Source organism: Ovis aries, chromosome 8 (assembly GCF_016772045.2).
Source record: "Ovis aries strain OAR_USU_Benz2616 breed Rambouillet chromosome 8, ARS-UI_Ramb_v3.0, whole genome shotgun sequence".
NCBI classification, from domain to species: domain Eukaryota; kingdom Metazoa; phylum Chordata; class Mammalia; order Artiodactyla; family Bovidae; genus Ovis; species Ovis aries.
This window is the reverse complement of record NC_056061.1, coordinates 4,613,450-4,631,250: the sequence shown is the minus strand read 5'-3', so window position 1 is coordinate 4,631,250 and position 17,801 is coordinate 4,613,450. Positions and strand designations below refer to the sequence as shown.

Below are 17,801 nucleotides of genomic sequence, written 5' to 3'. Positions count from 1 at the left end.
GGAACGAGGAAGGTTTAGACCTGCGCTTTGAAGCCATCAGAACCAGCCTGCTCTGGAAGCATTCTTTATCTTGTTTATGTCAAAACACAAAACCTGGCATATGCAGTCTGACTGAATTAAAAACACACAGGCAGTATTTCTCTCTGACTCTCAGAGCAATGGGAGAGACCAAAGAGAAGAAAAATTATCACATGTTTACCATGAAATAACTGACGATGTGAAAGGGTGAATCTGTGGGCGCTGAAAGCAGCTCCCTGCCTCAGAAGCCCGTCCACAGCACACACCCAGCGAGCACTCTAATCCATTAAACACAGATTCAGTCTTTACAATAACTTTAAGAAGTGTTTATAAGCAATATAATCCTTTAAATTCCAGAAATGAGGTCTCTAAAACAGGAGGTTTAACTGAAAATGCAATGATTTACGTGCGGCAAAAGAAATGGACTAATGTCCTTCCTCCCGAATGAGGGTTGTGTTGCCATTTTTAATTTAGGAATTCATACAGCTTCACTCGTAATTCAGGTTAGCCGGTTTGCCCCTTAGAGCTACTCAGAATACAGTGCAAGCACCTGGGTTTACGGGGCACCTGTGCGACAGACTTCATGATTCAGCGTCTTCTGTCTTGTTGCCTGCAAAGTGCTAGCATTCATCAACAACAACCTGTTTCTTCTTAGCTATGTTACACTCTATACTTTTTGAAGGATTGGTATAATGCAATCAGAACTTAAGGGTTTCTACTGGCTTCTAAAATACTGTCTACTGGTTCTTCTACGCAATATTTCCCCTACAATATATCTCAAAATGACTTGAAACAGCTATAAGAAATATTTTCCTCTGCAAAAATGGGGGAGGGGTGTGCCTTGCACAGCTGTACATCTTATATTCAGAGAACACGGCACATATACAGGATGACACAGGATGCTAACAAGGAAGAGGGGAGCAGGATGGAGTGACAAGAAGAAGGGATAAAAAGGGAAGAGAGAAGTTCTAGAAGAAAAATCTACAAGACTCATTCCTTGGATTCCTATTATGTTTACCAGTAATTTCACTGAAGAGTACGGAATAGCATCAAACATGGCTGCTAGAGTCAGTTTAGTTCAGTTCAGTCGCTCAGTCATGTCCAGCTCTTTGTGACCCATGAACCGCAGCACGCCAGGCCTCCCTGTCCATCACCAACTCCTGGAGTCCACTCAAACCCATGTCCATCTAGTCGGTGATGCCATCCAACCATCTCATCCTCTGTCGTCCCCTTCTCCTCCTGCCCTCAATCTTTCCCAGCATCAGAGTCTTTTCCAATGAGTCAACTCTTCACATGAGGTGGCCAAAGTATTGGAGTTTCAGCTTCAACATCAGTCCTTCCAATGAACACCGAGGACTGATCTCCTTTAGAATGGACCGGTTGGATCTCCTTGCAGTCCAAGGGACTCTCAAGAGTCTTCTCCAACACCAGAGTTCAAAAGCATCAATTCTTTGGTGCTCAGCTTTCTTCACAGTCCAACTCTCACATCCATACATGACCACTGGAAAAACCATTGCCTTGGTTAGATGGACCTTTGTTGGCAAAGGAATGTCTCTGCTTTTGAATATTCTATCTAGGTTGGTCATAACTTTCCTTGAAAGGAATAAGCTTCTTTTAATTTCATGGCTGCAGTTACCATCTGCAGTGATTTTGGAGCCCCCAAAAAATAAAGTCAGCCATTGTTTCCACTGTTTCCCCATCTATTTGCCACAAAGTGATGGGAGCGGATGCCACCACCTTTGTTTTCTGAATATTGAACTTTAAGCCAACTTTTTCAGTCTCCTCTTTCACTTTCATCAAGAGGCTCTTTAGTTCCTCTTCACTTTCTGCCATAAGGGTGGTGTCATCTGCATATCTGAGGTTATTGATATTTCTCCCGGCAATCTTGATTCCAGCTTGTGCTTCTTCCAGCCCAGTGTTTCTCATGATGTACTCTGCATAGAAGTTAAATAAGCAGGGTGACAATATACAGCCTTGACATACTCCTTTTCCTGTTTGGAACCAGTCTGTTAGTGTTAATGTCACTATTTTATCTTTGGTTCGTTTTCTCTACATTCTACTACCTGCCTCAGCTCAGTCAGGCTCTAAAGGAACACTTCCTCAGTTCTTTGGTGACCGAGAGCCAAACATCATCAGCTGGTATTAAGAAGTGTTTCAGAGTCTTGCCCACAACTTCCTTGATGTGTGACAATCAGGTGGCTTAATCCCCTTTCTGGAGAGATCCCATTACGCTCTCTGAACACACATGTCACATTTCTGTGTTCAAGTTAGTGCTTTCAGTGGTTCTCAAACTTCAGTTTTCGTCGGAATCACAGGGCCACAATATTAAGCCACAATATTCCATTAACGTCCCCACTCCAAACTACAGTCCACAGCTCTCCACCCGGATTCTCTTCACTGCACACTGAACTTATCTAAAAATAAAAAATTAATTTTAGGATGTTTAGTAGCCAAGTATTAAATCCAGAATCCTTGAGGTAACATCATCTTTCTAACAGAATCTTGAAATTTGAAAACCAAACGCAGGGTTCAAAAAACACAAAACCTGTTTAAAAAAAAAAAAAAAAACTAAATATAACCACTAAATATAACCCTAAATGGAAAGACAAGATTAACATCTGCTACAGGTTAAACTATTCTAAACTCATTACAATGAGCGATGACCTAGGAATGCACATGTACTTTGGGCATTTTTAGCCTTTGTTCCACAGAGGGTCCGTCGACATCTCCCCTCTTCACTTACTCTGTTCTGATTCCACCACTGTGTGCACGCACGGCTCCCGCACAGGAGGAGCCCTGATCCTCACCCTGCTGAGTGGGTCCCCCCCCAAGAGGCTGGATCTCACTCTCTGATTCTCCTCCCATCACAACGGGGCTCTGGGAGATCTCCAGAAACAACAGATCAGCAAGGCCACTTTGTTCCAGGTATGAACACTCACATAAGACCCTCTCTAAACATGCTCATTCAGTAAATGTCACCAAAGTGCGATGAGAAAAGACACTCCCTGGAAGCATGGAGTGCAGGCCTGATGGAGAAGACAGGCTGATTCAACCATTTTAATTTCGTTCACAAACTCTGAACAGTACAGGATATTATCAGGATCCCCAGCAGGAGAATCTGTTCTACTCTTGGAAGGCAGTCGACGAATGGAGAAGAGATTTTAAACCTATGTCAGCAGAGAAGAAGACTCTATCACACAACTAGACCAAAAGGAGACCAAAAGAGAGAAACCACCTGCCTAAAAGCTTGGGACTGACAGAGGACACGGTGGATGCAAGTGAAGCTGAAGAAAGTTCGTGCATCACAGAGCAGAACGAGGCGGGCATGGTGCTGAGGGGCTGGGCTGGGCTGGAAGCAAGGACTGCACTGCGGAGAGGCTCAGGGTCCATTTTATGGGGAGGGGACTTCACCCGAAAGTAAGTGAGAGGACCTGAGACCAGGCTGCGACATGCACTTGAACACAACAAGGCTACGACCACAGACGTGAAGCCCGGTTGGGGATTTTCAGACAAAACCGAGGCAGTGGTCACGGGGATGCAGAAGAGGGGAGGGAGTCCAGAGACGCCCAGCAAGTAGAGATGCCCAGCTGGGGCACTGCCTGGACATGCCCGATGCCACCCTGAAACCCAGCACAGGCTGCACCACACAGTGAGACTGGAGCCTGGCACAGGAAGGACTGAGGGTCTCCATCTGGAACACTCCATGCTGAGGAATGCCTGGCTGCCCCACCCAAGCCCAGCCTCAGAAGCTCCTGGCTCCCTCAGGCCCAGCCCCGCGCCAGGACTTGGCAGGTCCTCCTTACTATCTCCACAGTTCCTCTCAGAGCCGGCTCCTCTGATGATAAGGAAGGTACTCACATTCCTAACTCATCACCTTGTCTCTGTGAAAGCCATTCAATATCCTGAGCTTTTCTCAGCCTTCACTTTAACATCTTTGTATGCTGACTGTCTCTAATATCTAAAGTTTAATTCAATTTTTATATATAATGAGTAAACCAATTCTAATGTACAATTATAAATGAATTATTTTCCAGGCTTGCCTCAGACTCCTCAAAATTATTCAGGCCACATTCTCTGCGGTTGATATACATTATGCCTGTGTGTTTTAAATCACCTGCAATTTGAGGCAAACTCCCATTCTAATATAGTTGACAGTTTATATTACAAGAGCTTATGTGAAGAAGGAAATGCTTAGGCCTTCATTTTCTGTGCTCTTTCAGCATCTGTAACACAGGGAGGGCCCCAGCGTATAAATGCTGAGCCCACAACTGCATCTGCAAGTCTGTTATTTGCTGTGTCTCTCCGGTACGTGGTCTGCAACCAGGTGGAAAGGACGGGGCAGAGGCTGGGCAGACAGGGCCAGCAGAGAGGCAGCCAGCAGCCAAGACGAGCCCCAGACTGGGTGCCGTGCTGACACCTGGCCCCTGCTCTGAGGCTTCATCAGCATGACGAGTCCAGCTAAGAACCTCCACCTGGATGCAGACTTACAGGAAACGAGACATGTGGTCTGCCTGGGGGAGGCAGCGGGTGGTGAGGGTTTGCTCCTCCAGGTGTGAAGCAGTAAGGGGGAGTTAGACTAACTTGAGCAGAGTCAGCAAGAAGGACAAGGAGGTTTCAGAAGCCATCTGGCTGGGCCAGTTGTTTCCCAGGACCCACAGCCAGAAAGAGCCAAATTCAACCTAAACGGACAGCTGCCCTGCCCACCACGCTCCCCAGCCCGCAGCATGTGATACCAAAGACACAGATGCCACGTACGTGCGTGCTCGGTCCTGTCTGACTTTTTGCCACCCCACGGCCTGTAGCCCTCCAGGCTCCTCTGTCCATGGGATTCTCCAGGCAAGAATACTGGAGTGGGTTGCCATTTCCTCCTCCAGGGGATCTTCCCGACCCAGTGACTGAGTCCAGGTCTCCTGGGTCTCCTGCATTGACTGGCGGATTCTTGACCACTGAGCCCCCCCAGGAAGCCATGAGCATTTATTATATAAACAGATACATCAATGAGTTAATTTGGTTTGACATTTTCCTACTTTATTTTTACTTGGCTCATTGTTAGTCCGGTAACCTGCATATCATTTATGAAGGTACTGAGTACTTAAATTTTACGAGAAAAAGCATATATCTGACATCTCCATTCTTCCTAGCAACTGTCCAGACACCCCTTGCCTGCCCCATACTCTCACACACAAACACAAACACACGCTGATTTTAGATCTAAATCTGCTCACTGAAGCCTTAGGCCATTGTTTCCACTAATAACGTCCTGTGTCTGTCAACACACTCCGTTCAAACCCTGGTCAACATTTAAGAACAGCTACTAACGTCTTCCTATCTAGTCTCTATGCTCTGGGTCTCCCTCACCTACCTACTCAAGTCCCAACTAAATCCTTACAACATCATAAGGTTATCATTTAACAGGAAGCTATTGTATAGAACACAGTTTTTGCCTCTTTCTCATTTTCTCTCCTATAAATCAAGAAGATTCTTGGGGGAAAAAAAGCAGCTCTCTAATTTGCTTGTTATCTCCCCCACTTCTCCACTCTTTAAGTTAGGATGAGCTCCGTTACAAGGAAGAGAATCCTAGTATAATAATGGCTTAAACCATCAGTTGCTCAGTAATGTCCAACTGTTTGCAACCCTATGGACTGAAGCCCTCCAGGTTGCTCTGTCCATGGAAGTGACCACTGTTCACCTTTGAAAAATTCTTAATAACTTCACCCTAGAGTTGCTTTGGTTGCTCAGCAATGACAAGAAGGACCAAGGCTCTTCTTATCCTCCTGATTCATCACCCTTACCATGCTGATGTAAATTTTTCAGTATTGCCTCATGGCTGTAATGTGGCTACCACAGTTCGACGCTCACATCTTCACGTGGCAGCGTCCACATAGGAAGCAAGCAGTTGAGGTAAAAACATTTTAAAGTTTGTAGCATTCATGGACTTCAATCTCTTTATACAAAGTGACAAATATTTACCAAAAGCTCCCAAGATTCTTAGTTTCCATCGGTCCCTGTCTAACCTTAGGACCATACTGGCAAAACAAGTCTAAGCATTTCACAGATGAACAAACATGGGCACATGCCTGCCAAATCAAAACTGTAGTATTTTAGTAAGGAAGAAGGAACCAGGCGACTGTGTAGAAAATCAAACTGTCTGCCACACATCACCTAGAAGGCTTTGAGAAATGTGACACTGGATGTCCACATTCCTTTGGTCCATACCCCCTCCCTCCCTATCCCCTACCCTTCTACAATCATGGCATATGGTCCCATGCCTTGGGACTTTATTTTTGGGAGCTCCAAAATCACTGCAGATGCTGGCTGCAGCCATGAAATTAAAAGAAGCCATTTGCTCCTTGGAAGGAAAGTTATGACCAACCTAGATAGCATATTAAAAAGCAGAGACATTACTTTGTCAACAAAGGTCCATCTAGTCAAGGCTATGGTTTTTCCAGTGGTCATGTATGGATGTGAGAGTTGGAGTATAAAGAAAGCTGAGCGCAGAAGAATTGATGCTTTTGAACTATGGTGTTAGAGAAGAGTCTTGAGAGTCCCTTGGACTGCAAGGAGATCCAACCAGTCCATCTTAAAGGAAATCAGTCCTGAATATTCACTGGAAGGACTGATGTTGAAACAGAAACTCCAATACTTTGGCCACCTCACGTGAAGAGCTGACTCATTGGAAAGACTCTGATGCTGTGAAAGACTGAAGGTGTGAGGAGAAGGGGACGACAGAGGATGAGATGGTTGGATGGCATCACCAACTCAATGGACATGAGTTTGAGTAAACTCTGGGAGTTAGTGATGGACAGGGAGGCCTGGCGTGCTGTAGTCCATGGGGTCGCAAAGAATAGGACATGACTGAGCGACTGAACTGTACCAAATTGATCCCCCCTCCCTCCCTATCTCCCTTCCATTCTTTCCTCCCATCCATCCTTCTGTTCTTCCTAACTTCCTTTGAGAACCTGTAGAAAAATAATCAGAATAATGAAATAGACAAGTTCTTTAAATGCTGTATAAACCATGTCGCGCTTCCTTATTTGTTTACCATCCCATTTCATCTCTGCCTTATTCAACTCTGGTTCTCTCAGTTGTTTCAGTGGATAGCTGAGGCTGTAAACTGAGTTCCCCAGTCTCTTGGTCAGGAAGCACTCCATTCACCGTTTATCGAGGGTCTGTGGTCCCTGAACACTGGCAAACAGTTGCACGTATAAAGAAGCCCGAACAACTGCAGACAGAAATACTTAACAACATAAATCACCTACATAATAGTTTGACTCTCAGGGCTGGCACTTTCTTAGGGCAAGGTGTGTCAGTCTTTTCAATCATACGTCTTCAAACAGCAACTACGTTCCTCCTTTATTTTCCTATCAATCTAATAACCCCCCTTGTAGTTTTTTCCTTTTTCCCTTTCAGTTCAGTTCAGTCAATCAGTCATGTCTGACTCTTTGCGACCCCATGAATCGCAGCACGCCAGGCCTCCCTGTCCATCACCAACTCCTGGAGTTCACTCAGACTCACATCCATCGAGTCAGTGATGCCATCCAGCCATCTCATCCTCGGTCGTCCCCTTCTCCTCCTGTCCCCAATCCCTCCCAGCATCAGAGTCTTTTCCAATGAGTCAACTCTTCCCATGAGGTGGCCAAAGTACTGGAGTTTCAGCTTCAGCATCATTCCTTCCAAAGAAATCCCAGGGCTGATCTCCTTCAGAATGGACTGGTTGGATCTCCTTGCAGTCCAAGGGACCCTCAAGAGTCTTCTCCAACACCACAGTTCAAACACATAAATTCTTCAGCACTCATCCTTCTTCACAGTCCAACTCTCACATCCATACATAACCACAGGAAAAACCATAACCTTGACTAGAGAGACCTTTGCTGGCAAAGTAATGTCTCTGCTTTTGAATATACTATCTAGGTTGGTCATAACTTTTCTTCCAAGGAGTAAGCGTTTTTTATTTCATGGCTGCCGTCACCATCTGCCGTGATTTTAGAGCCCCCAAAAATAAAGTCTGACACTGTTTTCACTGTTTCCCCATCTACTTCCCATGAAGTGATGGGACCGGATGCCATGATCTTCGTTTTCTGAATGTTGAGCTTTAAGCCAACTTTTTCACTCTCCACTTTCACTTTCATCAATAGGCTTTTTAGCTCCTCTTCACTTTCTGCCATAAGGGTGGTGTCATCTGCATATCTGAGGTTGTTGATATTTCTCCTGGCAATCTTGATTCCAGCTTGTGTTTCTTCCAGTCCAGCGTTTCTCATGATGTACTCTGCATGTAAGTTAAATAAGCAGGGTGACAACATACAGCCTTGACGTACTCCTTTTGCTATTTGAAACTATTTATCTGAATCTATCCATTTATTTCTCACTTTTTAAGTTTAAGCTAACAGATGGTGAGACAGATTACTCACAAACATCTGCACTGAAATGTTTTACCTGCAACTCCTGATGTGAGCAAAAGAGATTTTAACTACATGATATATGAAAACTTCTCTTACAGGTACTGTAAGGGAAAGAGTCCAGACTAAAAACAAGTTATCACTGAGGTCCACTCACGTCCCAAACAAATCACACACACCACTGTCTTGGTGTTGTAAACAGACGCTCGATGGTAAACAACAGCTGGGTACTGTGGATGTTATGATATTCAGTTTGGTATTAGTGGGAACTGCTACATGTGTGCTATTATACCCATCACATGACTGTACAAAAAAGGTACGATATATTGACTGTCTGCTATTCATAGATATTCTCAAAGAGACCACTGCATAGAAACCAGAGGGACTAAAATGTGGCTGTAAATCTTCTAACAGTATTTTTGCTCAGACAATAAGGAGACTTTAGTTACATACGGATATTCAGTTCAGTTCAGTTCAGTTGCTCAGTCATGTCTGACTCTTTGCAACCGCAGCATGCCAGGCCTCCCCGTCCATCACCAACTCCTGGAGCCCACCCAAACTCATGTCCATTGAGTCGGTGATGCCATCCAACCATCTTATCCTGTCGTCCTCTTCTCCTCCTGCCCTCAGTCTTTCCCAGAATCAGGGTCTTTTCAAATGAGTCAGTTCTTCCCATTAGCTGGCCAAAGTATTGAAGTTTCAGCTTTAGCATCAGTCCTTCCAATGAACACCCAGGACTGATCTCCTTTATGATTGACTGGTTCGATCTCCTTGCAGTTCAAGGGACTCTCAAGAGTCTTCTCCAACACCACAGTTCAAAAGCTTCAATTCTTTAGATATTAGTTGAGAGTCTTCCTGAAGTTAGCTGGTACTCTGTTACCCACAGCAGGCACAGGTTCACTGTACTGACGCATCCTACCGCGGCAGCCACACTCTTTCCACGGCTGCTTTCCTCTTTCCACCCTGGAATGTCGGAACCTGCAGCCTCCCCATCAAAGGCCCACCCACCCTATAGCCTCATCCACAGTGACAAGGTCACTATCACTTAGATACCAACGGATCCTTGCTGTCAGTCTATATTTCCAGGCTACTTATCCCCTCTGAGTTTAAGGACCCTACTTCTTTCCTTCTAGGTATATCTCCCTGGACTCAACCTTCTATCATATACCCTGATTTCTGTGTTCACTGTCTGGATTTAAAGCACTACAATCCAACCAGTCCATTCTGAAGGAGATCAGCCCTGGGATTTCTTTGGAAGGAATGATGCTAAAGCTGAAACTGCAGTACTTTGGCCACCTCATGCGAAGAGTTGACTCATTGGAAAAGACTCTGATGCTGGGAGGGATTTGGGTGCAGGAGAAGAAGGGGATGACAAAGGATGAGATGGCTGGATGGCATCACCAACTAGATGGACATGAGTTTGAGTGAACTCTGGGAGTTGGTGATGAACAGGGAGGCCTGGCGTGCTGCAATTCATGGGGTCGCAAAGAGTAGGACACAACTAAGCAACTGAACTGAATTGAATCAACTTAATGAACTAGAGACCTCAAATGCCCTCCACACCTCCAGCTGCCTTAACCCACTTTGAACTCATTCACAGAAGTCTCAAGTGCTTATTCTGGAATCATTCATTTTAGTTCTAACAGTCACAGATCTAGCCTGACTCCTGACTCTTCACATGGCCTTAGGTAAACCCTTTCAGAACCTGCCTCCTTGCTTCCCATCACGGCTTGCATCAAAGCATACTCTACATTCCACTTCATTTGATGAACATGGATTTAGCACCTGCTGTGAGTCAGGCTTTGGGGTGGGTATTGAGTAGAGGGTGCTGAGCAAATCAGAGACCCTCTACTCAGCAAGGCTGGACTCAAGTCAAGGAGATAAGGAAGGGACCACCTAAGCAAATAAGCAAATAACCAACAGGGGGGTGTTTGGGTGAAAAAATAACTGTGGGCGCATGCATGTGGAGTGGTCACTGAGCAAGTATGGCTTAGAAAAAAGACCTCTACGAAGGGGAGAGGCAATCATATGTCAACACCTGATCACAGCAGAGATTCACTGCAAGATGAGCCCAGAGCAGTCAGTGGGAAGCCCACGGTGCCCAGAGCACACGCGCTATACAGGGAAGCACAGGTGATACCATGGTGACATCACCAGCCAAGCCACCAGTGGCACAACGGGGAGTCAGGAAAAGGTTTTTGGCAAAGGAGTAAGATGATCTGATTTATGTTTTCAACAGATCACCGAAATTAAGTTTTCCTATCGCAATATGAGGGTCATCCCTCGGAGTCAAGAAGGTAAAGGGATCCTGAGGAAGGAGGTGCCCATGTGCTCTGGTCTGTCCTGGGGGGGTGCCCATTTTCCCTGCCATTCTCAGATCATTCTTATGGCCCCATTTCACTCTCTCATGGGGTCTTAAGGGAACCACCCTGGCCAACTCACCACAGGGATATTCCTTAGGCTGACACCCGGAGTCTTTCCAAACCTGCTCCCCATCAGATCTCCACCTCACAGTGTCCTGGGCTCTGGAATACAAAACTGGCCTGCTGGATGGGACATGGATTATCCCTGCTGCCCTGGCTCTTGTTCCTTCTTCTGACCACAGGCTATGATCACCTCACTATCAGACAGACCCTTGAGGGCCCAGACCGGAGGAGCCTCTCCAAGGACCAGAAGAATGAATGGCTTCCTTTTCTGCACTTTCTCTATGGTAACAGCCATCACAACTAGGTTCGTTATCATAGGTCTGCTTTCTCTGCTGGAATGGTCGGTACTCCATGGTAAAGGCAGCAGCTTTCCTGTGTGTTTCTGGGTCCTCGCCACCCACTGCACAGAGCTGGGACTTGAGACGGCACTGCTGGATGAATTATGCAATGTAAAAGCAACATATAATACAGAGTAAGATATAAGGATGACTGAAGATTTTAAAATTAATTTCTCCAGGAGGCTTAAAGCAGTATTGCCTTCATCTCTAGACAATTTTCAATCTCCAACTTCAGCCTCATCCATTAGAAAGTGACAACAAGCTATTTTTTTTCTACTTTTAATAAATGACTAAAAGCAAAAAATCTTTATAGTGCAAGAAGTCTAATTTTAGGAAACCAAACAACTTGAGTGTTTTGGTAATGAGTTTCTAAGTAACTGTGAAGCTGACATACAACAGATTGACACATCCCCAAGTTACATCCACTCACCACTCTTAAATGATCCCGAAAAAATCCTGCTCAGGAGAAGTTTCTGACGTAGTTGTAGAACTTCAGCTTCCAAGGCTTCGACTTTTGATCTCCACCTTGATTCCTGCCCGGACACCATCCTCGCAAGATGCTCTGTATATTCTCTGCTGCTTTTGTCTGCTGGTTTGGAGCGGATAATTGCCAAGGCCAGGGCCAGCTTTGAAGTTCTCAGATACCATGTTTGATTATCCATCTTGTTTTTTGTCCCTGTCATGTAATTTAAAAAAAAAAAAGTTACAGAAATTCCTTTTAACTTTTACAGTACATTTCATTTAATCAAAATTGATTGCATGGAGTAACACTAATTAATAAGTTTACATTGGAAGCCATCTAACAGAACAATTTCTCAAGAAGTGAAGGCAGTGTGAAAAAAGAAAATAAAACAGAAGAAAAACGCAAACACATGCACATTAAGTGTATTAAGATTCAAAGCAGTAGATCCAGATAACCTGACAAATTCTTGGACTGCAGAAAAGGAGATTAATTCATTTAGTGGTTTCTAACCAGAGGCACACATAGGAATCTCTGAGGGAGCTTTACACATACATAAATGCCTGGTCTCATCCCTCCAAAATTCTGATTCAGCAAATCTTGGACAGGACCGAGGCTTTTATACATTATAAACAGCTCACTGAGTAATCAGAACCACTAACTTAAATCGTTCACTTAACTTTAAATCCTTCTCCCCTCTGACCCACCCTAAGTCCTGAAGTCCACGCTTCCCAAGCCTGCATTCCTTTACCTCCTGTTTGTGTCTCTAACCAGGCCCCTCCATTCCATGTTAAGAACAGTCCTGCAAATATCTGCACCATTTAAGCTGTGACTCTGCCTTGAATCCGCACCTCCAGAGATTTCCAACTGCCACCGTGAGCAAACCTTTCCAAACCAGCACTGGACCACAGCCTGACCGTCAAGAGGACAACACGACACCGCATTCAGTGGCTCAATGCCATCACCCCTTCTGAAGTATAAACCCCTGAGGACCTCCACCGTGACTGACTGAGTTTCAGGGTTTTGCACGTAAAATGTGCGACATTAACATTTTTAATCGATGGTTGAAAAGGACAACGGTGCAGAAAATTCAGGACTTTAACTGCCACGTCTACCTGCGAACACAATGCCAAATTCCACATCTCAGACTTTGTTCCCATCAGTTTCTCAAGGCTATTTCTTCGACTACGGCTGGATCTCAGTCACACAAATAGATGTACACAGTCCCAGGTCACTCAGATTCACATCTCTGCTCCCGAATTTTCCCAAATTATGATGCTCCAACCCTTACAGCTGCCAAGGCCCTGTGTACACCTTTCAAAGAACAGTGCGTATACCCTCACATCCAGTCTTACCAGATGCTTGCCCTCCTCTGCAATGATTACCTATCTGATATCCTACAAATTTTTACTGACACTATACAATCTAACAGGTAGCATAATGCTATTTTACTATAATCAGAGATGAACACAAGAATGTGTGTGTATATATATATAATACAATGTATATTATAGGAATATTTATAGTATTTAAATTAGACAATCAAATAAGTAAATAATGGTATATTGTATAAATAATTACACATCCATTCAGTATCAAATTTTTAGAAATATTTTTATTATTAGCACATGGTGTTAACAATGTACTGAACGGAAAAACAGTGAGTTTATGAAATTATACGTATAATAGGTTGCTCTTAATTATGTGGAAAATTGAAAATACGAAAATTAAACAGGACTCCTCTCTACTGGAGAATTATTACTGATTTTTCCATATTTCTCTAAATTTTCCTGATTTTCTACACTGACTACAATCAAATTGTAATCAGAAAAACATTTCTAAAAGATGGATTTCTAAGAGCAAAGTACAGCTGCCATTTTCCCAACCTTTCACAGCTGTAGAATGCTCCATGGATTAGCTGCTGTTAAGATGGACAAACTAATGAGAGCTGCGGCCCCGCTTACTTCAGCCCTGGCATCAACCGTCTCACTCGGCTGGCGCGCCCTCCATCCGCTGCGCCGGCCACGGCGAGCGGGAGACCTCGCCTCTCGGCGCTTCTGAAGGCGCCCTGGGCAGAGCGCACACAGGTGCGGACGCCGCTCCCTAAGGAAGGCTGACACTCTCACGCAACAGTGCTGAGCACAGGAATAAGAAGAATAAGCGACCTGCGTAATGTTAGAAGGGAATCTGACACTCAACTATGAATCGTGGGGATCCTGACCAAAAAATTTAAAAAAAATATATATATATATATATATATATATTATCAGCTTATTAGCATAAGAAGACAAAGTTCTCCGGATAATAAAAACACAGCAAACTCCTGTCATTTTGTGGAGATATTTAATTAATTGATTTAAGCAAGCTCAAGCTGATTAATTAGATGTTCTGATTTTTAAGTTATCTGATGAGATGTTAAGGGGCTTCCCTGGTGGCTCAGATGGTAAAGGATCTGCCTGCAATGCAAGAGACCCGGGTTCAATCCCTGGGTTGGGAAGATCCCCTGGAGAAGGGAATGGTTACCCACTCCAGTATTCTTGCCTGGAGAATTCCACGGACAGAGGAGCCTGGCCGGTTACAGTAAACGGAGTCGCAAAGAGTCGGAAACGACTGAGCAGCTAACACTTTCATGTGATGTTAACAGTCTTAAAACCATGATGAGTATCAGTCAACAAAAAAAGATCAAATTAGAAAGTCTTCCTGGATCATATGTATACCACGGTCATTTTTCTAAGCGTTAATCAGAATGAAACGTACCACAAATAAGCAGAATACAGGTCCCAATAGGCGTCTTTGGTACAGACTTCCATGGTAGAAATCACATTCAAAACGCACACAGACTACAACCTATATCCAAACAGAGAAGGCTTTTATTAATAAACCCCTTCCTGATGTCTTTAATTTTTTATATGTGTATATTATAAACACATGGTTCTTTGTTTTAGAATAGCATTCCTATCCTCAAAGTGCTATTTGCAAGGTGAAGGTAATTCTATTTCCCTTAAAATTTCATGGAGAAAACGATAAGCTTCCTAGATATATCCTCTGTTTGTTTAATTGAGAAAAGAATTAGTAGTAACTTTCAGAAAGTCTTTTGTACATTCATTTTATGTACAGATAATTATAGTAAATTATTAAAATGAACACTTAATGTTCCCCAAGAAGGTATTTAGTGTCACTGAATTCTTAATAGCTTAAAATACAAAATTTTAACAGTCTTTTTAGAATAGCACATTTGATCAAATGGGCTTTCTTTTCTTGCATTTGGAACAGTCCCTACCACAGCAAAGTTCCCCACAGGGTAACAGAAAAATCCTCTGACTTCCATTCTGTTTCAAGCATGCGTGCAGCAACAGCTACTCAATAAAATAGTATTCTGGCAGTTTTTATCTACCCTGTATCTGCTACCCCCATTTTCCCCTAGTGAACTTAAATATGTTATCAGCTAACCAATTCTCCATACTGTCAAAGCTGTTTTGAATTATAATCCTGAATTCTGAAGTTGGTTCACCCCCAAGATCACTGATGAAAATTCTATGAAGCAAAGAGCCCCAGGTCACTCGTATGTAACCAGAGAACAATTCAGGAAAACATTTTCCTAATATGTACACAACATCTTCAAAATATTTATTCCCCTTTATCTCAGCAATGCAAGTTCTAAAATTTTATCTTGAAGAAATGACCAGAACTACTGTACAACAAAACTTTATGCCCCTAAATGATCATACAGGATTATTCATAACCACCAAAAAGACAAAACAAAACTTGTCACCAGCCTGAATATACACACAATAGAAACACAGTAATTAAACTATCAAATATTATAAAATTTAACTGAAAACACTGAGAAAATTTTAAAGTATGGGAAACTATTCCCCACATGCTAACTACAAATGCAAATGTTAACTACTATATGCAAAACCACAAGGGGATAATGCCCCACACCTGTCAGAATTCCTATCATCAAAAAGAGCATAAACAACAAATGTGGGCTGATGGGTGGGAAAAAAAGGCAACCCCTGGACACTGCTGGTGGTACTGTTAATTTGTACAGCCACTGTGGAATAGTATGGAAGTCTCTCAAAAAGCTAAAAACAGAACTAGCATGTGACCCAGCAGTTCTACTCTCAGGTACATATCCAAGAACAAGAACAGTAATTTGAAAAGCCACATGGACCCCATTGTTTATAGTATCATTACTATAATACCCAAGATATATGCAAAGCATCCTACTTGTCCATCAAGAGATGAACGCATAAAGAAGATGTGGGGTGCGTGTGTGTGTGTATAAATAAATAACATGGACTATTACTCAGCCATAAAAAAGAAAGAGCTTTGCCGTCTGCAGCAACATGGACTGACTTGGAGGGCACTGTGCTCAGTAAAGTAAGTCAAATGAAGACCAATGCTGCATGGCATTACTCATATGCAGAATGTAGAAAATACAACAAACCAGTGAATCTAACAAAAAAGATGCAAGCTCACAGACAGAGAGAACAAACTTGGTGTGGTACAGACCACTTGGGAGGAGAGATAGTAGAGGGGGAGATACAGACTACTGGGTGCAAGACAGGCTCAAGGATGTGCGACATGGGGACTATACCCAATGTGTTGGAGTAACTGTAAATGGACTGGAACCTTTAAAAATTGTATAAAAATAAGTACAAGTTTAAAAAATTATATAAAAGAGTAAATGCAAAAAAATCAGGGAAAGAAGAACGAAATCACACACATTAAATATGCTCAGAAACATGTAACTCTCCAAGTGTTTTCAGAATTGAGGAAACATGGCCCAAGGATGAGAATTCTGCCTCTAGGTTTTCTAGTCTCCCCTCCTAACCAGCCTTGACCAAATTCTGCTAATGAAATCAAGTCCCCCTGAAACTGAGTTCCCTTACTGAGTTTTTACTAATCTCTTTCCAAATCTTTATTCCCTTTCTGGTGCACTCTGACCTCAAGCCTATACAAACTGAACAATAACTAACCAGAGTCAGAGAACAAATAGTGTTATTGTCAATCAAATTATTAATATATTCAAATCCCCTAATAGGTATGATCATTAATGTACAAACTCAGGTTGTTTCTCCTAACAAGCCTCTAAGCCATGAACCACTTGGCCAGATAACCACAAACCAGAGACATCCTGACCTCTGAAACTATTATTAAGGATTAAGAAATGTCACAAGACATTTCTCCAAAGAAGACATACAGATAGATAATAAACACATGAAAAGATACTCAACATCACTCATTATCAGAAAAATGCAAATCAAAACCACAATGAGGTACCATCTCACACCAGTCAGAATGGCTGCTATCAAAAAGTCTACAAACAATAAATGCTGGAGAGGGTGCAGAGAAAAGGGAACCCTCTTACACTGTTGGTGGGAATGCAAACCGGTAGAGCCACTATGAAGAACAGTGTGGAGATTCCTTAAAAAACTGGAAATAGAACTGCCATATGACCCAGCAATCCCACTGCTGGGCATACACACCGAGGAAAGCAGAACTGAAAGAGACACTTGTACCCCAATGTTTATTGAAGCACTGTTTACAATAGCTAGGACACAGAAGCAACCTAGATGTCCATCAGCAGACGAATGGATAAGAAAGTTGTGTTACATGCACACAACAGAATATTACTCAGCTATTAAAAAGAATGTGTTTGAGTCAGTTTTAACGAGGTGGATGAAACTGGAGCCTATTATACAGAGTGAAGTAAGTCAGAAAGAGAAATACCAATACAGTATATTAACACATATATACAGAATTTAGAAAGATGGTAATGATGATCCTATATGCAAGACAGCAAAAGAGACACCGAGGTAAAGAATAGACTTTTGGACTCTGTGGGAGAGGGTGAGGGCGGGATGATTTGAGAGAAGAGCACTGAACCATGTATATCACCATATGTGAAACAGATGACCGGTGCAAGTTTGATGCATGAAGCAGGGTCCTCAAAGCCAGTACTCTGGGACAACACAGAAGGATGGAGTGGGGAGGGATGTAGGAGGGGGTTCAGGACGGGGGCGTGCCTGTGTGCCCGTGGCTGATCCATGTCAATGTGTGGCAGGGGCCACCACAGTGTTGTGAAGTTACAGTCCTCCGATTAAAATAAATAAATAAAATTTTAAAAATAAAATTAAAGAAAAACTAAAAAGGA

General features: G+C 43.2%; 1 protein-coding gene across 4 annotated transcripts in view; it reads right to left on the bottom strand.

Annotated features, from left to right (window-relative positions):
• The window catches only part of MEI4 (meiotic double-stranded break formation protein 4), a 242,063-nt gene that overhangs the window by 188,332 nt on the left and 35,930 nt on the right, over positions 1–17,801 (bottom strand). For 2 of the 4 annotated variants that reach the window (XM_027972295.3, XM_060419189.1), the window contains exon 2: positions 11,609–11,854. In XM_027972295.3, coding sequence (XP_027828096.2) covers positions 11,609–11,840 — 232 coding nt within the window. In that variant the 5' untranslated portion in view covers positions 11,841–11,854. Of the gene's footprint in view, positions 1–11,608; positions 11,855–14,395; positions 14,488–17,801 lie in introns of those variants that run through there. The other 2 variants (XM_042253157.1, XM_042253158.2) reach the window with 2 other exon arrangements.